General features: G+C 58.1%; 1 protein-coding gene across 2 annotated transcripts; it reads left to right on the forward strand.

Moving 5' to 3' along the window:
• The first annotated feature begins 214 nt into the window (after positions 1-214).
• On the forward strand, positions 215-23,964 carry ATP8B2 (ATPase phospholipid transporting 8B2). Of its 2 annotated transcripts, XM_062192366.1 has the most exons (28): positions 215-307; positions 2,469-2,536; positions 4,691-4,749; positions 5,379-5,492; positions 5,617-5,715; positions 6,005-6,066; positions 6,159-6,231; positions 6,474-6,544; positions 7,144-7,223; positions 8,024-8,182; positions 8,424-8,512; positions 10,454-10,650; positions 14,884-15,092; positions 15,838-15,881; positions 16,085-16,250; positions 16,376-16,564; positions 16,674-16,789; positions 17,106-17,270; positions 17,356-17,467; positions 17,597-17,702; positions 17,841-17,982; positions 18,173-18,356; positions 18,481-18,704; positions 18,979-19,062; positions 19,231-19,476; positions 19,586-19,724; positions 21,710-21,840; positions 22,027-23,964. In XM_062192366.1, the coding sequence occupies exons 2-28, from the start codon at positions 2,506-2,508 to the stop codon at positions 22,303-22,305; spliced, it is 3,570 nt and encodes a 1,189-aa protein (XP_062048350.1). In that variant the 5' UTR covers positions 215-307; positions 2,469-2,505; the 3' UTR covers positions 22,306-23,964. The 2 variants fall into 2 exon arrangements, with proteins under 2 accessions (XP_062048350.1, XP_062048349.1); XM_062192365.1 differs by lacking the exons at positions 215-307; positions 2,469-2,536 and adding an exon at positions 3,190-3,397.
• Positions 23,965-27,942: the final 3,978 nt, after the last annotated feature.

A 27,942-nucleotide genomic window follows, 5' to 3' on the forward strand; every position in this document is an offset into this window, starting at 1 on the left:
GCCCTCCGCGGGCCGGTGAAGACCCTCCCCCTGCCCCGCACAAACATGGCGGCCGCCGCCTCCCCTCCCCTCGGCCCTCCCCGAAACCCCCTCCCGCCCCCCGCCCTCTGCTGCCACTTCCGTCACTTCCGCCCCGCCGTGGCCGAAACTGACACAAAGTAGCGGGCCGAGGCCCCGGGGGGAGCGGGGCCGCAGCTGGGGGGGGGGGCGGGAGCCCGCGGGGAGCCGAGTCGAGCGCCCCCCGTCCCAGCCCCCGGCATGGGCAGGACGGGGCCGCCGGGGCGGGCGCCGAGCGCCGAGCGCTGAGGTGAGGCGAAGCGAGGGGAGGCGAGGCGGGGGCAGCCGGGCAGCGGGGCCGGGAGATGCGGCCGCGGGCCGAGAGACCCTGGTATCGGGAGCTGCGGGGATCCGCGGCGGGCAGTGGGCGACGAAGGAAAGGGGGGTGTCTGGGGGAGCCGGGAGGCTGTGGGCAGGGTGGGCGGAGAGGGTGCGCGCGGGGCGCATGGAGAGCCGAGGCGAGGTTTCTGCAGCAGGGGCGGAGGGGTGGCCGCCTGGGGAACTGTGCGCGTGAGAGCGGGAGTCCGGGTCCCCGGGGGCCGGGAGCCCGCACGAGGGAGCGTGGGGCTGGCAGGCGCTGTGCCAGAGGAAAACCAGGGGGACCAGGAGCTTTGGCAGCTCCGCGCTGTGGAGTCTTGGGTTCTGCCCGTGGCCGGCGAAGGTGGCCTGCGATGGTGTTGGTGGCTTGCGCCTCGGATTCCATGTCCTGTATCCCTGACCGGCCAGCCTCCGCTGAAGGAAGAAGTCTTGGTTGGAAAGGAGCAGGGGCCAGACCTAGGGGAGGAGCTGCTGTCCTCCATGGAGCACTGCCTCTTGCCGGGACTGGCTATTTTTATCCTAGATGTGGCTGCAGAGGGGGCTGGGGCTGGGGCAGGATGGCCAGGCAGGGCGACGTGGCCGATGGGCTTGACTGGTTCAGAAAACCCAGGCTGGAGGAGACTGCAAAGGAGACAGAGGGGGTCCTGGTTGCCAGGTCTCCCCCTCCCTTCCCCTTCCTGTCACTGCCCCCCTCTCCCTGGGGTGGAGGTCTGGGGCAGGCCTGCTCTCCTCTCCCCCCCCCCCCCCCCGGGGTCTTAGAGGTGAAACAACTTTCCTGGTCGGTGTCCAGACTCCAGACTCCTGCTGTCAGTTCTTTCCTCGAACTCAGACCCAGGCCTCCCAGGTCCGAGTGTGGCTTGGCCCCCCCCCCCCCGCGGGCGGGATGGGGTGACTTGTGATGCCCACCCCTGCATCCTCTCCTTGAACTCCTCCCTCTGCACCCCACCCTCCCATGACTCAGACTGCAGACTGGGTGGAGACCCTGGCCGGGGGCCCTGGAGGAGAGCTTGGCATCTTTCAACACAATGTGGGTGAGGGATTTTCTTCCTGAGCCTGACACCTTGCCGGCCGTCACCGGGGAAGGGCCACGCTGGAAAGGACTTCTGGCTTTCGGTGCTGCCTGCGCTGGGGAAAGGAGAACTGGTGTGGGTGACTGGGCCGTGGCCAGAGTCTGTAATTACAGAGGTTGGGCAGACAGGCAATTAGTATCTTGGGGCTGGAGGGCTGGTGGGGTGCGCCCTGTAGACTGGAGACAGAACCAAGGTGGGGGGGGGCAGAGACCGCCTTCCACTCAAAGAAAGAGGAGGTGACTGGCTGGCAGTGTCCTTTGGGCAGGGTTGAGGCTCTGTGACCCTGCCTTGTAGGCCAGGCCTTACAGCTCTTTAGAGGAAAGAAAGTACATAGGAAGGTGGAAGGGAGTAGAGCCTGCCCAAGTGATGCTGCCCACGCCCGCACCCGGGCCATACTGCCTGGACTGGGCTTGAGGTGGGAGAGAGGAGGGGGACTCCCTGCCAGGGCTGCCCAGAATGAGAGGAAGCCATTTGGGGACAGGCTGGCAGGAAGTGAAGGCCATGCTAACAATGTGAGCTCCCTTGCCGGAGGTGAGAATGGAAGCCCCAGGGTGGGGGTGGGGTGGGGGGATTGTAAGCATTTTGAGAAGGGAGGAGCCTGCCCACCCTGTTTCCTGATGTACTGCCAGGTGTTTCCTGGCTGATGTTCCCTCCACCCCACCCTTTGGGGGAAACTGTGCTTTCTAATAAGCACAGCCACAACTCTGCCACCAGGAGGGGCACGTGGGACCCGTCATCCCTGGGACGGATACCTTGAGCCCTGCTGACAACGGCTAGCCCCTTCTCTCTGCCCCCGACCCTAGCCTCTGCTTCTGCCTTAGGGCAACTGAGGCAGCGGCATGAGGGAAGGTGGTGCCAAAGGCCCCTCTTCTCTCTTGGACCCATCAGGGCCTGGAAGAGGACAGGTGCTGGTCCGGGAGGGGCGGGGGCAGAGCTGGAGAGGACTTTTGGAAGGAGCCTGCTGCAGGGGATGGAGGGTTACCTTCAGCTTCTTGACCTCTCGCATCTGTCGCCTTCCTGCAGGGTCTCCCATGGGACTGCTGGGACCTTGCTGGGTGAGATGGCACTGTGTGCAAAAAAGCGCCCCCCAGGTAAGACAGGCAAGGAAGGGAATCCCTGAGACCATCAGGAGTGGGTGTTGGTTGATGTGGCTCAGGGAAAGTAAAGAGGGAGCAGTGGTAAGGGTCCGAGGACAGAGACACTGAAACCCCTACTCATCTTGGGGGAGCCTAGGAGACGGAATTCTTGGGATCTCACCCCAGCCCCCCACCCGGAAATACCTATACTTCTATCTCGGGGCACCTGCAGCTCCCACTTTCTGACCTGGGGAGCTGTGTGCTTGGCTCCCCTCCATCCTTTCGTTTCCCGGTCCCCTCTGGTCCTCCTGGCTTTCCTGCGGGCGGGGTCGAAGGGAGGACAGCGGTCGTCCCGGACTACGCTAGCAGCTCGCTCTCGCGCAGTGGCCGGGCTGGAGGGGGCTGGGGGAGGGGGAGGCGGGGCTCGCGCGCTGCCTTTCGCCTACGCGGCGCGCTGGCGGGCGGCTGCCCTGCAGCCCGGGAGCGGGCGGGGGCGGAGCCTGGGGCGTGCGCACCGCGGCGCGGCCACTCAGCGCGCGCTGGCCTCCGCGGGGGGCGTGGGGGCGGCATCCGCGGGCGGCGGCCCGCGGCGCGGCTCTGCTCTCGGCGTCCCCCAGCGCGGGCGGCCGAGACGATGGCCTGGACTGCGTGTGGCGCGCGTGCCCGATGGCCGGGGCTCCCCTCTGAGCGGCCACAGCTCCTGCGCCTCCCCGGGGGCCCACCCCGTCGGCACCGCTGAGGCCAAGGACAGACAGACACTCTGCCCTCCCCCGCTTCAAGCCGGGATCATGACGGTCCCCAAGGAGATTCCCGAGAAGTGGGCCCGGGCGGGGGCGCCTCCCTCTTGGAGCCGAAAGAAGCCCTCCTGGGGGACAGGTAACGGGAGGCAGTGCCTGGCAGCTCCCCTGCGCCCGGGATTCCCTCCTTCAATTCCCGTAGCCTCCCCTAACCTTCCCCAAAGCTCCTTCCAGACCCGGAGAGCCTGACTCTGAAGGCTGCAGCCCCTGCCTGCTTTCTTTGCATGATGTTTGGTGATTGCGCAGGGTCTCAGCCCGAAAGGCCCCCTCTCGGGAAGTTTCTGACAGTGAAGTGGCTTGGCTGGCAGGGACAGCGCGGTGCCCTGGTGTTACGTTACTGCAGTGTGCTCTGCAGGGGTCTTGGGAGGCCGCAGGGAGGGCCCGGGAGTGCTGCCCTTTGCCTCCGGGACGGGTGGAAGACATGTTTAGTGCCTAACCAAGTTACTGCCAGAGGTAGAGGTGACCCCGGGGGTGGGGGTGGGGGGGGGCTGGGGAGCCCTTCATAGGAGCACACTTTGTTCTGGGACCTGAACTTGGCACCTGCATTCCAGGACCTGTGTGGGTTTCAGGGTAGGTGAAGTGAAATAGATGTTACTGAGTGACGGATGAGCTGTTTAAGAGAAATGTGTGCAGATGGTACAGAAAGGTGATTGAGAGCCAGCGTTTCTAATACATTTCATTCTTCCCTCCTCCATCTCTGTCTCTGTCTGCATGACCCATATCCCTGACCCCCCCCCCCCCATCTCTTACTTGAAGATGAGCTTTGAAATAAGGTGATGTCATTGTGAGCCAGTCAGAAGCTGCTGCTGACACCATGTGACAGGCAGAGGCTCCGGTAGGGGCACTGCACGTGGAGCTGAGATGCTGCCGCAGAGCGGCTCCGGGGCACAGTGACCCTCCAACTTGCCACCTACCTCACCCCCCAGGATGGAGGGGGGCTGTGCCTGTGCCTGGGTCTGCAGTGGCCCCTGGGTGGGCTGGCAGAAGCTTTGTCTTTGGCTGTCCTTCCCTGGTTGTGAGGAAAAATGCATTGATAGCAGCAACGAAGGGTATGGGGATTCCCCCAGCCGGGGCTCCTCCAGGGCGGGGGGAGAGAGGAACCGAGTGCACCCAGTGGGGACCTTGACAGCTGGCCGTGAGGGCAGAGAACTCAGATTGTAGCCTGCAGCAGCGTGTGGCCAGACTGTGTTGAGAGCTGGACTAGAGAGGAGAATTTGATGCCACCTCCGGTGTAGCGTGCACTCCTTAACAGCGTATTCTGTGGAAAGAACCAGGGGCCCTCGGTGGAACCCCCAGAGTGGGTGTGGGCCCGACAAGGTGTGGGTCCAGGCCTCGGTTGGCTCCTCCTGATTGCAGCATCATTCTGTTGCAGAAGAAGAAAGGAGGGCGCGGGCTAATGACCGAGAATACAATGAGAAATTCCAGTATGCGGTGAGTGACTCCAGACCACTCCTCGTCTCTCCGACTCCGGGCGGAAGGCACAGGACATCCTAGGTCGGGGTGGAAGGCTGACTGCGGGAGGGGACGGCGGCTTCCCTGGCCGCTCTCCATCTGCTGTGCTGGTCTTCTGTCATGCCTTCACCTGTCAATCAGGGAAGCAGGAGATGTTGGCCCTGTGACCCTCCCTTCCCGCTCCTGTTTCTGCCTCCCACACTTAAGTTGCTGACTTTGGTTTTGGGTTGAGGCTGGAGACTGCCTCATTTCTTTAAAAAATATTTATTTATTTGAAGGGCAAAGTGACAGAGAGAGGGGAGAGAGGGAGATCGATCGATCGATCTGCGGCCTGCTGGATCACTCCCCAAATGCCTACAGCAGCTAGGGCTGGGCCAGGCTGAAGCCAGGAGCCAGGAACTCCATCCAGGGACTCAAGCACTTGGGCCATCACCTGCTGTCTTCCCAGGCACATTAGTGGGAAGCTGCATGAGAAGTGGAGTATCTGGGACCCAAACTGGCACACCCATAGGGGTGCAGATGTTCCAAGTGGCTGGTGGCTTAACCTGCTGGTCCCCAGCGCACACCCCCTGGAAGCTGCCTCATTATCTTCTCTCCCACTGCCACAGAGTAACTGCATCAAGACCTCCAAGTACAACATCCTTACATTCCTGCCTGTCAACCTCTTTGAGCAGTTCCAGGAAGTCGCCAACACTTACTTCCTGTTCCTTCTCATTTTGCAGGTGAGTGACCTGTTGTAGATCCTCTGCAACTCACAAAGCCAAACAAAGCCCAGCAAGAGGAAGGTCTAGGGGGAAGGAGGCAGGGGTGGGGCCTCAGGAGCATGCTCCTCTTTCCTCTTTGCAGTTGATCCCACAGATCTCCTCCCTGTCCTGGTTCACCACCATTGTGCCTTTGGTTCTTGTCCTCACCATCACAGCTGTTAAAGATGCCACTGATGACTATGTGAGTTGTTTTCATTCTTCTACCTGTTCTCCACCGCACACCCTGCATCCCTCCCCACAACGTAGAGCCACCTGCACCCAACAGAATTCCTTGGTGACCTTGGCACCGCATACCTTGTGCAGCCAGATCCATGCTGTCTCGTAGAGGCTGTGTGGGGAGGGAGTCAGGGAGGGAGCTGGTGTGTGAATGGGTTTGTATAGGCATTACCCAGCATGCACTGAGGCTCACAGGTGGTCCCGTTTTCCTGGAGCAGGAGAAGGTGCCTAACCTTTCTCAGTTCTCTTTTTAGTTCCGCCACAAGAGTGACAACCAGGTGAATAACCGGCAGTCTCAGGTGCTGATCAATGGAATGTGAGTCCTGTTGGAGACCGGGCCCTGGGGAGGACGGGGTCCCCCGAGAACATCTCCAGCCACTGACAGCTTCGTCCTGTCTTCTTGCTCAGCCTCCAGCAGGAGCAGTGGATGAATGTCCGTGTTGGTGATATTATCAAGCTAGAAAATAACCAGTTTGTGGCGGTAAGGGACGAGGCACCCTTCCAGGCCTACCGGGCCTCTTCCTCCTCTTGGGCAGACAGGGAGTGATTTCCACCCATGGAAGGAAGGAAGTTTTCTGGAGTGGGGGACTTCAGTGCTATGTGAACGTGTTGGGGACTGGCCATTCTTGCACTTGTGCTGAGCAAACCAAGACTCCTTGCTGGAAAGAGTCCATTAGGGGTGGAGGTTTGGTTTTCGTACTTCTCATTAGGTTCTCCCCGTAGGCGGATCTCCTCCTCCTCTCCAGCAGTGAGCCTCACGGGCTGTGTTACATCGAGACAGCAGAGCTAGATGGGTAAGTGGCATGCCCGAGTGTCAGTGCTCTCCTTCTGCCTCTTTAGGCGTAAAAAGATTGTTTTTGAGAGAGTTCCCAGGTCTGGACTCTGGGCCTTTCAGAAAATTTAGGAGTAAGAAAAGTTTTGGATGTGTATGCCACCGGCCGGCGCCGCAGCTCGATAGGCTAATCCTCCGCGGCGCCGGCACACCGGGTTCTAGTCCCGGACAGGGCGCCGGTTTCTGTCCCTGTTGCCCCTCTTCCAGGCCAGCTCTCTGCTATGGCCCAGGAAGGCAGTGGAGGATGGCCCAAGTGCTTGGGCCCTGCACCCACATGGGAGACCAGGAGAAGCACCTGGCTCTGGGCTTTGGATCAGCGCAGTGCGCTGGCCGCAGCGGCCACTGGGGGTTGAACAACAGAAAAGGAAGACCTTTCTCTCTCTCTCTCTCACTCTCTCACTGTCCATTCTACCTGTCAAAAAAAAAAAATGTATGCCACCACCCCTTTCCCCCAGCCCCCGTGTTTGCTGGGCTAAGCAGTGGGTGCTCCCCAGTCAGGTGTCCCCAGCTGGACTCTGGCAGGTGGGGAGAGAGCTGGGACTCAGGAGACTGTCTTTCCAGAGAGACCAACATGAAGGTGCGTCAGGCAGTCCCAGTCACCTCGGAGCTGGGCGACATCAGTAAGCTTGCCAAGTTTGATGGTGAGTACTCGTGGAGAGGCAGCCTTCAAGGGTGGAGGGGGGTTGGCTTTGGCATTGGCATTTCAGTCTGTCTTTCCTTGTTGCTGGGATGTGAAGCCCCCTGGGCTTTTTTGGGAGTGCCAGGTGGCTGCCGTTGCTTTGAGTGGACGGTCCTCTCAAGGGGACGTCACGCTGAAGGCCCCCCTCTTTCTGTGCGTGTCGAGGGGTGGTCAGTGTCTTCATTTTGCGTATTAGCTCAGAATAGGATATGCGCTCCTCCAAACAAGACAAACTGCAGAGCATGGGAAACGTTAATATCTTGGCCCCCATTCTCCCCTTCCTTAGGCGGCCACCTTAACCGACAAACCTGTGTATCCATTCATACTTTTCACACACATTTATGTAAATATAAATGAGTGGAATCACACTATACCTAAATCTACTGTGTAAAGGAAGCTACCCGGCCCTTTTTAATAGCTACGTGACATTTCATAAACTCGGTGTTGCATAGTTTTTTCACTGTCTGTTCAGTTGTTTCTAGTCTTTTGCTGTCCAAATAACGCCTTGATAAAACTTGTGTGACTGTTATTTCTGTAGAGTGGAGTCCCGAGGGAGGGTGGGGTTACTGGGTCCAGGGATACTTGTACTTTTAATATTAGTTCTTGCTGCCTCACTCTTCGGCAAAGCTGTGTCAGCTCACGGTGCCACCAGCGGTGTGTGGATGGGCTTCCATCTCCCTTTGTTCTTCCTCTTGGTTTTGCCATCTTGAGGTCAAGCCGTAGACCGAAGCTTGCTCAGTGACTCTCTCGTCTTCCCTCCAGGCGAGGTGATCTGTGAACCCCCCAACAATAAGCTGGACAAATTCAGCGGCACCCTCTATTGGAAGGACAGCAAGCTGCCCCTGAGCAACCAGCACATGCTGCTGCGGGGCTGCGTGCTGCGCAACACCGAGTGGTGCTTCGGCCTGGTCATCTTTGCAGGTGGGCCTCCCGGGCCCCGGGAACGAGGGGGAGGGTTGCTGCGCAGCCCTCCCTCTGCCGCGGGCCGTGAGGCTGGGTGGGTCGGTAGAATGCGGAAGGTAGGAAGCTTCTGGCCCTGAATCCGGGCCTTTTGCCCAGTCCGCGTCTCCGTTCGACCCTGATGTCCTCCGGTCTGGGGATCCGGGCAGAAGCCCAGGGCGGATGTGCTACTTAGCTCTCACAGCCCTTTCCTTCTTTCTAGGTCCAGACACTAAGCTGATGCAGAACAGTGGCAGGACAAAGTTCAAGAGAACAAGTATTGACCGCCTGATGAATACACTGGTGCTCTGGGTAGGGGTTCTCATATTTGACTCCCAGCCCTTGCCCTCTGGTTCTCCCTGGGTGGCGCCCTTTGCACCCATCTCTCCTCCCTGGCTGGCAGGCAGGCTTCGGGTTTGGCTCCAAAGCCACTGGAAGGTTCGCTACTCAAAGGCAGTGTTTATTTCAGGCTCCTTTTAGACTTGGGAGATGTTATTTTAAAAACCTTAGGAACGTGCATGAATCAACAACTTAAAGAAACTAAAACAAATCATCCCTTCTCTGGACTCCAGTTACAGCGGTGACTTAGTGCAGCATGTGACCTTCTGTTTGCTTTTGCCAAGACAAGGAGCCCTTCATGGGATTGGAGAGGGAATTAAAAGAAAAATCTCCATTTGGAAGATGGTTCGCAGGGTCTTTGCCCCCAGCTTCTAAGAAGGAAGGATCCCAGAGGGAACAGTTCTGTGTTAGTTATGGCAATTCCTGAATCCTTCTCTTGTTCAGCTGGAAATCTGAGCACTTTGTCGGGCTCCCCTCCCCTTCCTGTACCCCGCTGCCTGCCCCCCTACATGCCAGCGTGCAAAGGCTGGGGCCAGCCTCTTTGAGACGTAGCTTAGGCCCTGACTTTTAAAGGTGTGTAGAAGCCCAGCCTGGGCCAGGGGTTAGGTTTAGTGTGCAAGTGCTCACGTTGCCCCCTAGTGGTCCATGGCTACCAGGCTGCTCTGCTTTGTTTCCAAGCCTCAATGGTAGAGGCAGCATTGGAGATAGATGTCAGGAATTAGACAATGGGCTCAATATTTTTCTTTCAGTCACCAAGACTTTGGTTTCTGATGTTTAGAAGTGTTGTTTTATTTATTTTTATTTCTTGTTTGAATGATTGAGAGACACAAAAAGAGACAGAGATTTCCATTCACCAGTTCACTCTCAAAATGCCTCCAGCAGCCAGAGCTGGGCCGGGCCAAGGCTGGGAGCCAGGAGCTCAGTTTGAGTCTCCCACATGGGTGACAGGGGCCCAAGTACTCAGCTGTCTTCTGCTGCCTTCCCAGGGTTTACATTAGCAGGAAGCTGCTTGGGAAGTAGGACCTGGCCTGAAACTAGGCACTCTGATATGGGATGTGGGCATCCCAGTGGTGTTTTAACTATTGTACCAGATGTACCAAATGCCTGCCCCATGTGACTTCTGACTAATCAAGAAATCTGTATTTATGAAGATGTGGTTTGTTTCCCTGGTTAACAAAAGAGAGGAAAGGTGGGCATTTGACACAGTGGTTCAGACACCACACACAGCATCCCATATTGGGGTACTGGGTCCCAGTCCTGCTCTGCTTCTGATTCAGCTTCCTGCTGAGATGTACCCTAGGCGGCAGCAGGTGATGGCTCAAGTACTTGGGTCCCTGCTTCTCACAGGGGAGAAATGAATTGAATTGCTGACTCCTAGCCTGAGCCTGGCCCAGCTGCAGCTGATGGAGGCATTTGGGGAGTGAACCAGCAGATGGAAGATCTCACTGCCTCTCAAATAAATAAGTAAAAAAATGTTAAAAAGTTTAAAAAGAGGACAGTGTGTTTGAGATCATGACCAATATAGTAACTTGGCATCTTTGTTGGCTTGTGGAGGCTCAGCTCAGGTGAGTGGATACTTTGTAGTAGACTTCCTCCTCCTGTTGACGTCGCTCACTGCAGCTCCTACCACAGGAGATTCCTGGGAGTTCCAGGATGCCAGATTGATAGCTGCCAACTATTTGACTGTCCCCGTTATACAGATGAGAAGGCGTGGAGAGAGAAGGCCACGTGGCTGTCAGTGGCCCACGGGAACCTGTCACTAGTTCTGAGTTCTTTCGGTAGAGCGTGCTGCCAGCTTAAAGATGCCTGTGCCTTTAAGGACTCAGGACTTGAGTAGTGAGTGCCTTTAGGATGCACTTGGTTTTGAGGGCCTGCGGAGTGTCAGCCAAGCCTCTGCTTCTCCTTCTTCCCCAGATTTTTGGCTTCCTGGTCTGCATGGGGGTGATCCTAGCCATTGGCAATGCCATCTGGGAGCACGAGGTCGGGATGCGCTTCCAGGTCTACCTGCCCTGGGACGAGGCAGTGGACAGTGCCTTCTTCTCCGGCTTCCTCTCCTTCTGGTCCTACATCATCATCCTCAACACCGTTGTGCCCATTTCACTCTATGTCAGGTACGTGCTTTCTCCCCGCTGGGGTCTCTGCAGAGAGCCCGGCTGGTTCCTTGGAAAGCTCTTTTCTCCGAAGGTGAAATCCTGGAGCAGGAACGTGGGGTCCTCCTCTTTCTGTGCGGTGAACATCTTATGTTCTCTGTTATCTGTGCGCACAGCGAGTTGTTACTGCGGGTTCCAGGCACTTTGGACTGTATCAGAGCAAAGACCACATTTATTTATTCAGCGCATATTTATCGCATACCCTGTGTTTGCACACGCGTGCGTCAGACGAGTGTGCCCAGTGCCATGGCACAGCGGTGAACGGGGCTCCTTTCCCCTGGGAGCTTGTCTAGCAGAGGAAGCAAAAGCTAGACGTGTCGTAAAGCCGGGGCAGGTGCTGTGGAAGACATCCTACTTAGAGTCTTCCGTGCGTCACCAGGGGACGCAGAGATGTCAGGTGGCCTCTGCCTTCGAAAGCAGCAGGCCGATGGTGGGGTGGGTAGGAGCGGTGTCATGGTTCCATGCAGGAGGCGCCAGCTGCCGTGGGGCTGGGACTGCCCTGCTCCTGTTTAGGTCATCGGGGCGTGTGTTAAAGAGGCAGCGCTGCACTGGGCTTTGAGTGCTGGCTTGGAGAGGGAAGGTCGAGCCGGACAGAGAGGGCTGGGAATGAAGGCTTGAAGACGGAAGCGAGGAATGGCGTAGGAAATGGTGGGGCAGGAGCATGGACTGTGAGTGAGGGGCTCCGGGAGACAGGACTGGAAAAATAAGCTTGCCCCTGACTGGGGAGGGTCTTGGATCTTTGCCTGTTGACTTTATGCATACTAAACTGTTAAAGATTTTGAAAAAAAAATCTAAAGAATCTATTTTCAAAATGCATTCTAAAGGAATCTAAAGGGTGCTTCAGGCACTGTTGGCCATCAGTGCAGCCTGAATCGGGGTCAAGGAGACGGGCTGTTGGAGGCGAAGAGGACGTGAGCAGGGACTGGCCAGTGAGCGCTGCTGGGAGGCGGAGATGCAGGAGGCTGACGGGGGTCGGAAGGAAGAATGAAACCCGCCCATTCAGTGCCTTGCACTTGTGATAAGGGAGCCTCCAGCTTTTTTTTTTTTTGTAAACATTTATTTATGTATTTGAAAGGCAGAATGATATAGACAGAGAGAAATAACTTCTCTTTGCTGGTTCATTCCCCAAATGTCTGCAATAGCAAGGTCGGGGCCAGGCTGAAGGCAGGAGCCGGGAACTCCATCCTGGTCTCCCACGTGGGTAGCAGGGGCCCAAGGGCTTGGGCCATCATCTGCTGCCTTCCCAGGTAAATGAGTAGGAAGCTGCATCAGAAGCTGAGGAGCTGGGGCTTGAAGAGGTACTTCAGGTATGGGGTGTTGTCACAAGCGGTGGTCTAACCTATGTCACAGTGCCAGCCCCAGCTGCTTACATTTTTTTTTAATATTTATTTATTTGAAAGGCAGAGTTACAGGCAGAGAGAGAAAGAAGTGTCTTCCACCTGCTGGTTCACTTCCCAAATGCCTCAGCAGCCAAAGCAGGGGCGGTCCAAAGCCAGGAGCCAGGAGCTTCTTCCGGGTCTCCCACGGGGGGCGTGCAGGAGTCCAAGCACCTGGGCCATCTTCTACTGCTTTCCCAGGCCACAGCAGAGAGCTGGATTGGAAGTACAGCAGCCGGAGCTTGAACTGGTGCCTATATGAGATGCCGGCACTGCAGGTGGCAGCTTTAGCCGCTACGCCACAGGGCCGGCTCTATCCTGTTACATTTTTAAGGAAATGCTTTTTGGAGGTACTCAGAGCTCTGCCTATTGTTCATCTCTGTTCACACAGATTTCCCAAGCAGTCCTTACCCCGCCCACCAAACGTCTGAATCTTAGTGCTGACCCCAGTGAGAAGATAAACATTTCTGAGCCGAGGGTGTGCCGTGTGGGCTTTTCCGGGGCGTCAGGAGGAGGGGCAGAAGGTTCTCGGTTTAGTCCTGCCTGCTTGTTAGCCACGTGACCCCAGGCAGATCCACAGTCACTCACACGTCACAGGGTGTGTCTTCACACGTAGAGAGAGAACAGTAATACTTCTCACTGGTACAGGAAAATGAGAATTGGGTTTTAAATATTCAGTTCCTCTACAGTCACGGAGTGGCAGCAGGTCCGGCACCGCCCTTGCCTCTCCAGGCCATTGCTGTTGAAACATTCTCTTGCCTGCAGCCTCACTCTGTTTTCCCACCTCTGGCTTTGCTGTCCACATTTTGTGCCTAAGGTCACTCGAAGCCCTGGGTCGCTGCCCAAGAAAGTTTTCTTTCTGCGTCTGGTCAGGTGACAGTGTGTACGTCTGGGGGACGATGGGAAGGGGGACAGTAAGCTATGTGGGAGCAGGTTGTGATTCCTTTCCCACGATCTCACTTTGCCTGGCTGTGGGGTCCCAGCAGGAGCCCCCGACAGGTCAGAAGCAGGGCTCTAGTTACGGCCCTATTGCTCCGCTGTAAACATTGGGTCCTTTCTGGAAATGTGGTCTGTCCACGTCTCCAGGGTACTGATCAGCAGAGAGGAGTGCACGAGATGTTAAAATGTGCCGGGGTGAGGGCGCCACATGCTGTCCCGGTTGCTCCTCTTCCAATCCAGCTCTCTGCTGTGCTCCGGGAGTGCAATGGAGGATGGCCCAAGTCCTTGGGCCCTGCACCCGCATGGGAGACCAGGAGGAAGTATCTGGCTCCTGGCTTTGGATCGGCGCAGAGCGCTGGCCGTAGTGGCCATTTGGGGGGTGAATCATCTCCTCTCTGTTTCTCTCTCTCACTGTAAAAAAAAAAAATGTGGCCGGTGCCATGGCTCAACAGGCTAATCCTCCGCCTTGCAGCGCTGGCACACCAGGTTCTAGTCCTGGTCAGGGCGCCGGATTCTGTCCCGGTTGCCCCTCTTCCAGGCCAGCTCTCTGCTATGGCCCGGGAAGGCAGTGGAGGATGGCCCAAGTGCTTGGGCCCTGCACCCCATGGGAGACCAGGGGAAGCACCTGGCTCCTGCCTTCGGATCAGCGCGATGCGCCAGCCGCAGTGTGCCGGCCACGGCAGCCATTGGAGGGTGAACCAACGGCAAAGGAAGACCTTTCTCTCTGTCTCTCTCTCTCTCACTGTCCACTCTACCTGTCAAAAAAAAAAAAAAAGTGCCGGGATGGACGTTGTGCTGTGGCGGGTGGAGCAGTGATGGCAGCAGCCCATACCCTGACTCGAGTTTGGCTCCTGTGCTTTGGGTCCAGCTCCCTGCTAATGTCCTGGGGAAGCAGTGGGAGACAGCCCGAGTGCTTGGGCTGCAGCCGCTTGGGAGACCCAGATGAAGCTCCTGACTCCTGGCTTCGGCCTGGTCCAGCCCTGGCCATTGCGGCCATTCAGGGAATGAACCAGTAGATGGAAAGATCTCTCTTTGTCCTCTCTCTGTAACTGTGACTCTTCAAATAAATAAATAAATAAACAAAACAAAACCTTATGCCATTATAACTTGATACAAAGGTACTTCAAAAAATTTGTGGAACATGCAATTGAAAGAGAAGATTATTTTGGTGCAAAAAATTATTTTGAAGCCCACACGCTGTTTTTCCATGATACACATTTTCCACGAACTTTTGAAGACCCCCGGTATCATCCCACAGATTGTCTGGGCCCCCTTGCTCCCGGAGCCAGCACCGGCACGTGGCCTGAAGGCTGCAGAGCTGGGGTGAGGAGCCCAGGCCAGCATGGAGGAGAGCGCTCTGCTGTCCGGGGGCAGGGAGGGTGGCTCCAGAGCCAGCCCCGGTCTTCTTCCCCGGGACGGCCCCTCCCTGAGGGCATCTGCGTGGCCGTGGCGTGCACAGCACCCTCATTATTTCTCTCTCTTTTTTTCTCTCCCCCTTCTCCCTCGCGCTTTCTCTTGTTTTTCTCTGCATGGTTTCTGTATTATTAGTGCCGAGGTAAGAACTGGCCGAGTGCCTTGCCTGCAGTCCCTTTTCCTCCTCTGCCTGTGCTGTCTGTCCTGCCCTGGCCCTGTGCACCTTACTGTCCTGAGTGTCAGCAGGGGTCGGGGCCGGGCCGGGGCGGGGAGTCCCCTTGCCGGCCGTAGGACGCCGGCTCCACCTGCAGACTCTCCTTGCCCTTTCCTGCCCAGGTGCCTGTGCCCAGGTGTCTTCTCCAGTCTCGTTTCTCCCCAGGCCGCAGGCCTGCAGCGAAGGCCCCTGTGGGTGGGGCACCTCCTCCCCTTCCCGCCCCAAGCGTCGCCTGCTTTTCCCCCTGTGCAGCGTGGAGGTCATCCGCCTGGGCCACAGCTACTTCATCAACTGGGACAAGAAGATGTTCTGCACGCAGAAGCGGACGCCTGCCGAAGCCCGCACCACCACGCTGAGCGAGGAGCTGGGCCAGGTGGAGTACGTCTTCTCCGACAAGACAGGCACCCTCACCCAGAACATCATGGTCTTCAACAAGTGCTCCATCGGCGGCCGCAGCTACGGTAGGGCCAGGTCTCCCCTGGGAGGGGGTGGCACCGGGAGCCCCGCAGCTCTCTGACGTTGCTTGTCCTTCTTTCCTACTTGGGCCTGAGGAGCCCTGGAAGGGTCTTTCCTGTATCCCGTGTCGGGAAGCAGATACTGAGCCCTCGGCGCGGTCTCGGCTCTAGGCAGTCGGGGAGCTCCTTGACTGTCTGAAGTGAAGCCCAAGACGCCGGCCTCTGGGCATCCTGGCCAGGTTGCACCTTGGCCGTCCCAGTGGAGTGCTAGACTCTCCCCAGGCTGCTGCTCGGGGCCTTCGTGAGTCTGGAATGTGACCGTGCTCTTTGCAGTGTGGCCCCATTGCCGTGGCCTTGCCGCTGAGCTGCCGGGATGGCTCGGGACAGGGTGTGTGGGGTCTGACTTTTGGGCACTGTGACCCCTGGTAACTGCTTTTCGCACTAACCTGGACCTTGAGGTCAGTGTGTAAGGCTTGGTCCGCTGTGTGGGCCTAACGGGTGGCAGGCACCCGGGGAGGCCCACTGGGCGGTGGGCACCGTGACCCTGTCGTGGCCAGGGTTCTGGATCCAGGGTGCCTGTTGCCCCCTGTCTCCAGGTCGGCAGTGTGAGTAGGGGTGACATCCGCTTGTCTGTTGGGGTTGGTTGAGGATTCTGGGTGCTTGCGCTGGGGATTCTGTGATGGGTGCTTTTCCCCGCTGCTATAGAGACCACCAGCTCTGACATGGCTTCTTCTGTCCTGGCTGTGTGTAGGTGACGTGTTCGACGTCTTGGGACACAAAGCTGAGCTGGGAGAGGTAAAGAGCCTGTCTCTATAATTGCCCCGTGTGCCTGACCAGAAGCAGTTGCCATGATTAGTGACGTGTTGTCTGGGCAGGTGTGGAAGCTGCTTGGCAAAGGTGGACAGGATACCGGGCTGTTCTCCCGAGAGCTCCACCTCCCACCCCGGGGGGCGGCTCAGCAGCCCAGCCTTCCCTGAGCGCCTTCCTCCCCGTTCCAGAGGCCTGGGCCCGTCGACTTCTCCTTTAATCCTCTGGCTGACAAGAAGTTCTTATTTTGGGACCCCAGCCTTTTGGAGGCCGTGAAGATGGGGGACCCGCACACGCACGAGTTCTTCCGCCTCCTTTCCCTGTGTCACACTGTCATGTCGGAGGAGAAGAGTGAAGGTGCGTCGAGGGGCCGGCCACTCTCTCTTCACGCGACTCTGCCTGGTGGGGCGGCTGCAGCTCCCTGGGGGCCTGTGGCCCAGAGGGTTCCCCTTGGACCAGGCGTGTTCTTCCTCCCGATCCAGGAGAGCTGTACTACAAAGCCCAGTCCCCGGACGAGGGGGCCTTGGTCACCGCAGCCAGGAACTTTGGCTTTGTGTTCCGCTCCCGCACCCCCAAAACAATCACCGTCCACGAGATGGGCACAGCCATCACCTACCAGCTATTGGCCATCCTGGACTTCAACAACATCCGCAAGCGGATGTCAGTCATAGGTGAGGCCCGGAGTGGGTGAGGGGTGCCTGCGGACCCTTGGTGTGTGTAGCTCGTGGGTCTTTGCCTGCTGGATTTTTCTGGCACTTCCTCCCGCTGCCCCATTGACAGTGCGGAACCCAGAGGGGAAGATCCGACTCTACTGCAAAGGGGCCGACACCATCCTGCTCGACAGACTCCACCACTCCACCCAGGAGCTGCTCAACACCACCGCTGACCACCTGAACGTAGGTGGCGGGGCCGGGGCTGGCAGGTGCCTCTGCGGGAGGGGGTGGGGCGTGACTGTGTTCTGTTTGGTGTTTCCATATGTAAACTTGGGGGGTAAAATGCGATGTCTGATACACATGCACACGGTGGCTGCTGTAGCCAGGCAATGCACTTGCATGCCATCTCACTAGTGACACGTGTGTGTGCTGTGTGCGTGTGCTGTGTGCGTGTGTGTGCATGCGTGTGTGTGGCGATGGAATCCCTGAAACCTGCTCTCGGCATTAATGGTCCTCCAGCTGTCCGTAGCTCGGGTGTGACTGCTGACTCTGCCCCCAGGAGTACGCAGGGGAAGGGCTCAGGACCCTGGTGCTGGCCTACAAGGACCTGGATGAAGAGTACTATGAGGAGTGGGCCGAGAGACGGCTGCAGGCGAGCCTGGCCCAGGACAGCCGGGAGGACAGGCTGGCCAGCGTCTACGAGGAGGTGGAGAGCGACATGATGGTACGGGCTGCCACACAGGCGGCGGGCGGGCGGGCAGGGCTCGTGCCCGCTCCTCCCATGCCAGGGACCCTTGTGGTGTTTTCAGCTGCTGGGCGCAACGGCCATTGAGGACAAGCTGCAGCAGGGAGTTCCCGAGACCATCGCCCTCCTGACGCTGGCCAACATCAAGATCTGGGTCCTAACCGGAGACAAACAAGGTGAGACTCAGGGGCAGAGCTGCCCCCGGACGCCGGCCCTGTTGGGCCCTTGCACGGAGCCTCGGCCATTGGGAGGAGAGTGCTGACCTTGTCGGGTGCCTGTCCGTAGCTCCTGCGTTCTCTTGGTAGAGACGGCCGTGAACATTGGCTACTCCTGCAAGATGCTGACGGACGACATGACGGAGGTGTTCATAGTCACGGGCCACACCGTCCTGGAGGTGCGGGAGGAGCTCAGGTAAGCAGGAGGCTGAGGGTGAGGGCAGGGGCTCTGCGCTCCCCGCGGGGGCTCCTGGACCCTGTTGAGGCTTGGATCTGTGCTCGGATCCTGGCTGCGTCCTGGAAGGCTGCTACTGTTTCATTTCCACGTCCTCAGGAAAGCCCGGGAGAAGATGGTGGACTCCCGCACCGTAGGCAACGGCTTCACCTACCAGGAAAAGCTTTCTTCTTCCAAGCTCACTTCGGTCCTGGAAGCCGTGGCTGGCGAGTACGCCCTGGTCATCAATGGCCACAGCCTGGTAAGCGTCTCCATCGGCTGCTGGGGCAGCGTCTTTCTGGAGGGCACTGTCTCCATGCGGCTCTTGGATGGTATCTTGTCCTCGGTGCCCTCGACTTCAGGGGGAGCGGTGGTCCTTGAGGGGACTGAGAGGAGCTGAGTCTCCAGAGGTCTCCCTGGAAGACTGTGGCGCTCAGGTCCCTGTGTTCCAGGCCCACGCACTGGAGGCAGACATGGAGCTGGAATTCCTGGAGACAGCGTGTGCCTGCAAAGCCGTCATCTGTTGCCGGGTGACCCCCCTGCAGAAGGCACAGGTGGTGGAGCTGGTGAAGAAGTACAAGAAGGCCGTGACCCTGGCCATTGGGGACGGAGCCAATGACGTCAGCATGATCAAAAGTGAGTGTGGACTGAGACCTCCCACTGAGGTCTTGGGTCCCGGGAGTGGTGGCGGAAGGGGCTGGAACTTGGAATCTGAAGTGTGCAGCCATCTTCACTCTCTTGTCCTCTCTTGTCTCTGCAGCGGCTCACATCGGTGTGGGCATCAGTGGGCAGGAGGGCATCCAGGCCGTCCTGGCCTCCGATTACTCCTTCTCCCAGTTCAAGTTCCTGCAGCGCCTCCTGCTGGTGCATGGGCGGTGGTCCTACCTGCGCATGTGCAAGTTCCTCTGTTATTTCTTCTACAAGAACTTTGCTTTCACCATGGTCCACTTCTGGTTTGGATTCTTCTGTGGCTTCTCAGCCCAGGTAGTCAGCGTTCCAAGTCTGCGGTGTTATGTGTCTGTAGACTCCTTAAGGGTTGTGGGAGTATCTGCCCCATTGCCCACTTCAGTCTGCCACAGCCCAGCGGCTGTCTGGTATAAGATTTGAAAAAATGCTGTTGTGGGAGTCGAGAAAGGAGCTCCAGAAAGTTCCATAGGGCTCCCTGTCTGTCATAGAAACTGTCTTCCTGTGCTGATTGACAGCCAAGATAGAAGTAAGCGTGCATGCTCATTTCTGATAGGTCCCTGTTCTCTTCCAGACCGTCTATGACCAGTATTTCATCACCTTATATAACATCGTGTACACCTCCCTCCCAGTCCTGGCCATGGGGGTCTTTGATCAGGTACGGGGGAGTTCGGTGGCTCGGCGGGAAGGGAAGGCACCGTTGTGACGCTGTGCGGTGGCAAAGGCCTGGGAAAGGAGGAGGCTGGGCCAGGGTATGTCCTTGACCATCGTGAGCTAAAACTACAGCTTTTGCGGCTCTCTGTGCTGTCCGGCCCTCCCCGCCCAGGATGTCCCTGAGCAGCGGAGCATGGAGTACCCTAAGCTGTACGAGCCCGGTCAGCTGAACCTGCTCTTCAACAAGCGGGAGTTCTTCATCTGCATCGCCCAGGGCATCTACACCTCCGTGCTTATGTTCTTTATCCCCTATGGGGTGTTTGCTGAGGCCACGCGGGACGATGGCACACAGCTGGCCGACTACCAGTCTTTTGCAGTCACCGTGGCCACGTCGCTGGTCATCGTGGTCAGCGTGCAGGTATGAAGCTGGTTGTCCCTGCGGCCGCTCTAGGCACCACACTTCTGTGTCTTGGAGGGCGGAGGGGCTTTGAGGGGGTGCTCCTGCCTATGACTACTCCTTTTTGTAGATTGGGCTGGATACAGGCTACTGGACGGCCATCAACCACTTCTTCATCTGGGGCAGCCTCGCTGTCTACTTTGCTATCCTCTTCGCCATGCACAGCAATGGGCTGTTTGACATGTTCCCGAACCAGTTCCGGTTTGTGGGTGAGTCCCCGTCTTCCTCTTGGATTAACAAGGAGCCACAGCTCTTCTGAGACCAACAGGGCATCGGCTGGTCTGCACAGTACGGCCCCCTCACTCAGTGCTCTTTGTGTGTCGTGTCCCCTGCGGGTGCTGTGGGGATGGCAAGGTGTGTCTGACCTAGGCCCTGCCACGTCTGTGGATGTGAAGAAGAGCCTGCCAGGCCGTGGGAGGGCAGGGCTGAAGGAGAGCACGGGTGGTGGGTGTCAGCGTCAGGGGTCACCCCCCAGAGGCGGCGGCTCTGGGGGCTGGGGCAGGGGAGGCATGCTCCAAGTCATTGGCTGTGTCTGGGGATCAGAGTGCACCAGCGAGGGTGGGGCGAGAACCCCTGTTGAGGATCAGTGGGAGACGGGCTTCCAGGGGGCACTTGGAAGTCTCGGAATGCCAGACCGCCAGGTTTGCATTTGACTGGCTAGGAGTATTTAGTTGGAGGAAAACGGGGAACAGCATCAAAAGATTTATATACACACACACACACATACACACATATATATATATTTCTAGTTTTTAAAGATTTATGTATTTATTTGAAAGGCAGAGCTACAGAGAGAGAGAGAGAGGTCTTCCACTGGCTGGTTCACTACCTAAATGGCCGCAAGAGCCAGAGCTGGGCCGATCCAAAGCCAGGAGCCCGGAGCTTCCTCCTGGCCTCCCACGCGGATGCCATCTTCTACTGCTTTCCCAAGCCACGGCAGTGAGCTGGATCAGAAGTGGAGCAGCCGGGACTGGAACCAGAGCCCACATGGGAAGCCGGCACTGCAGGCAGCAGCTTTACCTGCTGTGCCACAGCTCCTGCCACAAAAACATTGCTATAGAAAGACGGAACAGATAGTGGTGGCCAGCAGGAACCTTCTGTAGTCACCAAGCACAAGGCTGCTGAGCCCTGGTGCCGGAGTGGCCGTAATGGTGGCAGAGAGGGGCTGGGTGGGAGGTCCTGCCTCAGTTGCTTCAGATCTGTTTGCCCGAGCAGCTGGTGGACATCCTGTCAGCACTCACTATTTGTCACCCATGGACGCCGTGGGATGCAGAGTGCTTGCTTTGTCCTCCAGGATTTGTATGTGAGAGAGACAGAGAACCTGCAGGTAAACAGATAACAGCGCCTGGAACTAATCAGTCCCGTACAGACCGTCAGGCAGGGTAGAGAGTGACAGAGTAGTCGGCCAAGCCTCTTGAGGAAGGGACATTAGAAAACCTGAATAAGGGGCAAAGGAGCAGGCTACGTGGCTCCACACGGAGGCCCCTGCAGCCGCGGGCCTGGGGAAGAGCGGAGGAAGGGAGGCGCTAGGTCGGGGGAGGGGTGGTGAGAATCCATCCAGACCCCTTAGAGCCCTCCCAGGGCAAAGTGAGCACTTTGAGTTTTAATCTCCATGTGACAGGAAACCATTGGAGGATCAGGGGAGTGTCGGAAACTGTTCTTAAAGGATGACTATCCTAGGGGACAAAGGTGGGGGGCGCCCATCGAGGGGGCTGTGACAGCAACACAGAGGAGGATGAGGGCGGCCGGGAATGCCGAGAACAGTGGTTGCAGGCTGTCAGTGTTTCGGAGCCGAGGGGGAGAGGAAGGCTCCCGATGGACAGCCCAGGGTTCTGTGCGAGCGGCTGAGGGAGGGGTAGCATTTCCTGAGCTGGGAAGACGAGAGCAGATTCGGAGTGGAGGAGCCATGTTCAGCCGGGCACGTGGGGTTGGGGTGCCTGTTAGGTGTCCCACCGGGATGTCCAGTAGCCGGCTCTCGGAGGAACGGGGCTGGGGTTTTGGGGCAGAGTTTGGAACTGGAGTCAAGCTTGGAGATGAGACGGTTAGAGGGCAGGCAGGGAGAGGGAAGGTGGAGACAGCTGGAGTTTGGAGATGGAAGAAGTGGAGCTGCCAGAGATAGAAATCCCCAAGTCAGGAGGCTACTCTGGCATCTGCTCCGTGACTCCTGAGGCCACCGCCTCCTGTCCACCCCCAGGAAATGCCCAGAACACCCTGGCGCAGCCCACGGTGTGGCTGACCATCGCGCTCACCACTGTCGTCTGTGTCATGCCCGTGGTCGCCTTCCGATTCCTCAGGCTCAGCCTGAAGCCGGACCTCTCCGACACGGTGAGGGGCCAGCCGCCAGCTCCGCGGCAGGACCAGTGGGATGGGGGCCTCTGCTTGCACCTGCTGCAGCTGTTTCCGGCCCCTCCTTGGGCCAGACGCCTGGGTGCTGTGGGTCCCTTCCCCTCGGGATGTCCCCTGACCCCAGCAGGCTGACCGCCGGCTCCGTCCCTGTGTCCCCTCCTCCAGGTCCGCTACACACAGCTGGTCAGGAAGAAGCAGAAAGCCCAGCATCGCTGCATGCGGCGTGTTGGCCGCACGGGGTCCCGGCGCTCCGGCTATGCCTTCTCCCACCAGGAAGGCTTCGGGGAGCTCATCATGTCTGGCAAGAACATGCGGCTCAGCTCCCTCGCGCTGACGGGCTTCACTGCCCGCTCCAGCTCTAGCTGGATCGAGAGCCTGCGCAGGAAGAAGAGTGACAGCGCCAGCAGCCCCAGCGGTGGGACGGACAAGCCCCTCAAGGGCTAGAGGCCAGAGCTACAGTGCCCTGAGCAGGTGACCGGAGCACGCGGGGCTGGCTGGTCTCCGAGGGGACAGTGTCTGGGAACTGCTGGTCCTCACTCCCTGCCTCCCCGCCGGACTGTCCTGCTGGGCCCTCCAGGGTGCTGGGGCAGCCCCTGGCTGAGGCCCCTCCCACCGGCTGGGAAGGTAAGGGGCGTGGGCCCCCAGGGCAGCGCGGGGGCGGAGGCCTGGGGCCCAGGTGTGGAACCAAAACCCAAGAAAAAACTGTGAGAGATTGGGTCTGCCCTGTGCCCTTGCCCTGCCTGGGAGCCCACAGGGAGACTCACCTCTGTATTTTTTTACTCCTGCTCCCCAAGAAGGGCCCTAGTGGCCCTTGTTCCTGAATTACACAAGAATGTATCACGCCGGGAAGCCAGGGGCCCCTCCCGTGGCCCCTCTGTCCTCCATTTGTGTTTGTATCCGGTTTGTTTTGTCTTTTATTTGGCAAGTGGAGGAGGCCTTTATGTAACTTTTATGTTGTGGTTGGTGTCTTAACTGGTGAGAAGAGGAAGCTGGCACACACCGGGGTGCCCCAGCCTGCTGGAGTGGTGTGGGAGGAGCCACATCTGGGGTGGGGGGGCTCCAGCAGCTGGGGCTGTCCCCAAGACAGAGGAGCTGATGAGGGGGGTGGTACCTGTCAGCCGGAGGGTGTTGGGAGAGTAGAGAGGAGGGTTTGGGCCTGTCTCCTTCCTCACCTTGAGAGTCAAGTGCTACCCTCTGCCCCCAGCAACGTCCCTGCCCATGCTCCTAGACCCTGGGCTGGGGCCTGGGAAAGTGGCCCCATCGGTTTTAGGGAGCCAGAGCTGGGTATGACATTTGTAGAGAACAAGGCAGTTTCCTTTCATTTTAGAAATCTAGGCCCAAGTTCATTAGCAGACTCCCTCTGACTCCTCCCTCCTTGTCCAGCACTTTCTTAAACCTGTACCCCAGGGGAGGCCTGCCTGGAGGGGGACCTGGCCTCTGTGCCCTTCTCCTGGGAAACAAGGGGCCCCGGCCCTCTGGGCCCAGCACCCGGCAGAGGACGTAGAGCCGAGTGCTGGGTGGCCCAGGCCAGCAGCCCGCCTGCTCTGCACAGGGCTCAGTGGGAGCCTTGGCCCAGCCTGTCCTCTCCCTCTGCCACCCCTGCGAAGCTGTCCCCGGAATTCGGTGTTGGCTGGGCGGCTGCTGCCTGATCAGCCTTGGAAAGAACCCTTGCCTTCGAGTGCTGTGGAGCTGGGCGTGGGGTGTGCAGACCTCGACCATCTGATGCGGGGAGGTCCTGGAGCTGGAGGTGGCTGCGGCGGGGTGGGGAGGGCCTTGACAGGGAAGTCCCTTTGGCCACAGTTTACAAACCCAGGATCATGTCTGTCTGTGTGTCTCTCAAGGTGAGAGTGATTTTTATACCAAAGAGGAATTTTTTTTTCATATTTGGTTTGTCTATATTATATAAATATATATATACAATTATATATATATATATTATTTTTTTGGTTCTCTCTCGTTTTTTAGGGAGGGAGGAAAGTACCAAGTTGCATTGAGCTGTAATTAAGGAACATTCTGTATAATTTATGACACATTTCTATACTTGCAAAATTATATCATTTTATGGATATAAGAGAAAAAATACCTTTTTATAAAATTCCAATTTCTGAGAAGTGTGTAATTTGTCTCTTTTCTGCTCTTTAAGTGAGACTAGGGGTTAGGAAGTCAAGACAAAGTGTCTGTCTGCCAGGGTTGGAGGGTCCACCTGGGCAAGCTGGGGAGACAGGAGCCTGGCTGCTGTGCGGGCCCTCCCCAGCGGAGGGTGTTCAGCGGGTGCTGGGTGCTTAGGACCGTGACCCGTTTGCTGTGCCGAGCACAGGCCACCCTCGTTCCTGGGCCGCGCTGGGTGGCTGAGTGCCTGCAGGAAAACCTCCGGGAGGCTGGTCCATGGCTTTGCCTTTTGCCCTCCCCCCAGCCCTCTCCCTGTTGCGGCCTCACAGCCGCACGTCGGAGAGCCTGGGTCGTACAGACCAAGACTTGGAATTTGAGGCCAGCCCTGGAAGATGGGAAAGCAGAGTGGCGTGAGGCCCAGGCTAGGGTCAGTACAATGCTGATGGCCGACAGCGGCCTGACCCGGCCGCCCCCTCCACCCCACCAGTCTGGTCCCTCACCTCCCTTTCTTCTCAGAAAGAGTTCTACGTAGGCTCTAGGCTCAGAGGGAAGGCTTGAAGGTCAGATCAGTGTCCCTCCTGAGAGCCAGTCCCAGGGGCACAGCCTGATCCCTGCCAGCAGCCGTCGCCCCCCCCCCCCCCCCCGGTCCCCAGTCTCCCGAGGCTGGTTCCAGCCGCACCCTGCTTCCAGAGGACAGCAGGCCCTCCGTGCTGCCTGTACATCCGGCCTTCCCTTTCCCGGAGCTCGCAGAGGACAGCAGTGCTCTTCCGGCCACACAGAGGATTTTCTCCCCGCTCCTCAGCTGCCTGAGGCTCTCTGCTCGCCCTGTCTGAGGGGCAGGGCCGCCACTGAGGCTCGCAGACATGGCTTCCACCCGCGCACAGCACGGTCTCGCACCTGCGACTTCCCACTTCCTCCCCCCTTGCTACAGGTGCCCCTTGACCCAACTGCAGGAGCTCGGGGAGGACTTGGGCGCCTGCCGTGCTCCTGTGCGCTCCCAGGGCTGCCACGCCTGTCTGATGCCCCGGCTGTGTTCACCCTTGACCTCCTTCCTGAGGACATCGGTCTCCCCTCACTAGAGCTGCACACCCTGGGCCCCTACTGCCACCAGGACCCGGCCGCCCACATCTCCCATGCTTCACCTTCCCCTGGTGCGCACTGCGTGTCCTGCAGTCTCCCCTTTCCTCCTGGGCACTCACTCTTTTTTAATAAATAATTGTTATGTCAGATTTTTTTTTTTTTTTGACTGGCAGAGTGGACAGTGAGAGAGAGAGACGGAGAGAAAGGTCTTCCTTTTTGCCGTTGGTTCACCCTCCAATGGCCGCTGCGGCCGGCGCGCTGCAGCCGGCGCACCGCGCTGATCCGAAGGCAGGAGCCAGGTGCTTCTCCTGGTCTCCCATGGGGTGCAGGGCCCAAGCACTTGGGCCATCCTCCACTGCACTCCCGGGCCACAGCAGAGCTGGCCTGGAAGAGGGGCAACCAGGACAGAATCCGGCGCCCCAACCGGGACTAGAGCCCAGTGTGCCGGCGCCACTAGGTGGAGGATTAGCCTGTTGAGCCACGGCGCCAGCCTGTTATGTCAGATTTTTTTTAAAAATTTTATTTATTCAAAAGGCAGAGTTACAGAGAGGCAGAGGCGGAGAGAAAAAGTCTTCCATCCACTAGTTCGCTCCCCAAACGGCTGCAACAGCCAGAGCTGGACCGATCCAAAGCCAGGAGCTTCTTCCAGATCTCCCATGCAGGTACAGGTGCCCAAGGACTTGGGCCATCTTCTACTGCTTTCCCAGGCCATAGCTGGATCAGAAAGTGGAGGTGGGACTCGAACCGGCGCCCATATGGGATGCCAGCACTGCAGGTGGCAGCTTTACCCACATTGGTCTCTTGCTGGTCATGCTGCTTGGGGGCAGTCCCGTGCTGGATCAGCCTATCTTTTGGGGTGAACCTCATGCCGTGGAGCTCAGCACGCTGCCCGGCAGCACAGGAGGCGGCAGAGCTGGGAATCTGAGGCCACCTTCGCCTCTCCTCACCTCCTCCCCACCACTTCCTGCCTTGGCCTCAGCACATGGCTCTGCCTCCTTCCCAGAAATGATGAGACTGCGGTGTCCTGGGCCACGGCTTCCCAGTGACTGTGACGCCACACACTTACGCCCCCAAAGTCAGGCCATGGAGGTTGGGACCCAAAACACAAAGAAATTCCTGGGCCAGAAAGGCTCAGGACCACCTTGGGTCCTGTCAGGGAAGGCGGAGCGAGAGCAGCGCGCACAGGGTGGACCCGCGGACGCGCAGGGCAGCACACCGAGTGCAAGGGAGGGAGGTGCTGAGCAGGACTGCGGGGCGGGGTAGGGGTGCTGCTCTTGGGAGATTCCCAGCGGCTGGGAGACTCCCTCCACCAACCACGGGGGCCGAACGCTCCCTCTGCCCTGTTTTCAGAACCAGCTGGGGAAGGCTGCACCTTTACCTTGGCGTGTGGTGGGGGAGGGTCTGGGTTCAGAGCGCTAAGGTCAAGGGTAGCTCTGGCTAGCTCTAGTTAAAGAGAAGTTCTCGTGAAAGACTTCAGCGCTCTACCTCGAAGGATGCTGTCCCGGCCCCCGTGAGAGACACTGACCCGTGATGGACCTTCCCAGTCCTCCCTGGAAGCTTCTGGTTCTCAGTCACCAGCAGCTCCCTGCCGACACCCAGCTGGGAGGGTCTAGGTCTTCCCCAAACATTTCCCAGGACCTAGGGCTCATTTATACATATATGTACGTATGTATGTCTAGGAAAGGTATCTCCTTTAAGAAATGAGTACTTTAGGCGGGCGCTGTGGCTTAACAGGCTAATCCTCCGCCTAGCGGCGCCGGCACACCGGGTTCTAGTCCCGGTCGGGGTGCCGGATTCTGTCCCGGTTGCCCCTCTTCTAGGCCAGCTCTCTGCTATGGCCCGGGAGTGCAGTGGAGGATGGCCCAAGTGCTTGGGCCCTGCACCCCAAGGGAGACCAGGCTCCTGCCTTCGGATCAGTGCGGTGCGCCGGCCGCGGTGGCCATTGGAGGGTGAACCAACGGCAAAAGGAAGACCTTTCTCTTTGTCTCTCTCTCACTGTCCACTCTGCTTGTCAAAAATAAAAAAATAAATGAGTACTTTGGGAATAGCCATTCAGCAGTGGTTAACATGCTTTTCGGGAAGCCTACAGCCCTATCTGAGTGCCTGGGTTTGAGTCCTGACCATTTCTGATTCCAGTTTTCCTGCTGCTGCCTACCATGGGAGGCAGCAGGTGTTGGCTCACGTAGCTGGGCCTCTGCCATCCACATGGTAGACCTGGAGTGAGTCTGGGGCTCCTGCCTTCAGCCTACACCAGCTGTACAGAGTACTTGGGAAGTGAACCAGAGGACGGAAGAGCTCTCCCCTCTGTCTCTGTCCAGTCTCACTGATTTTGAATAAATAAATAGCAAATTCTGTTTTTAAGTTTTCTTTTTTTTTTTTAATTTATTTATTTATTTGAAAGAGTTACACAGAGAAGGAGAGGCAGAGAGAGAGAGAGAGAGGTTTTCCAACCACTGGTTCACTCCCCAGTTGGCTGCAATGGCCGGAGCTGAGTTGATCCAAAGTAAGGAGCCAGGAGCTTCTTCGGCGTCTCCCACATGGGTGCAGGGGCCCAAGCACTTGGGCCATCCTCTACTGCTTTTCCAGGCCACAGCAGAGAGCCGAATTGAAAGTGGAACAGCCGGGACTCGAACTGGCGCCCATATGGGATGCCAGCACTGCAGGCGGGGCTTTACCCGCTATGCCACAGCGCCGGCCCCAGGTTTTTGTTTTTGTTTTTGTTTTTTTTTAAGTGGATATTTTGGACAGAGAATGAGGGAGTCCAGTAGGGCATCCTGAGGGAGGTATGTCAGGACTGGAGATTCTGCAGAAACCTGGCCTGGATTGCAGGCCCTGAGCCCCCAAACCCTGAGCCACCTCGGGGAGGGCACAGCAGGGGCTTGTGTGGGCCCC

Source organism: Lepus europaeus, chromosome 5 (genome assembly GCF_033115175.1).
Source record: "Lepus europaeus isolate LE1 chromosome 5, mLepTim1.pri, whole genome shotgun sequence".
Classification (NCBI taxonomy): domain Eukaryota; kingdom Metazoa; phylum Chordata; class Mammalia; order Lagomorpha; family Leporidae; genus Lepus; species Lepus europaeus.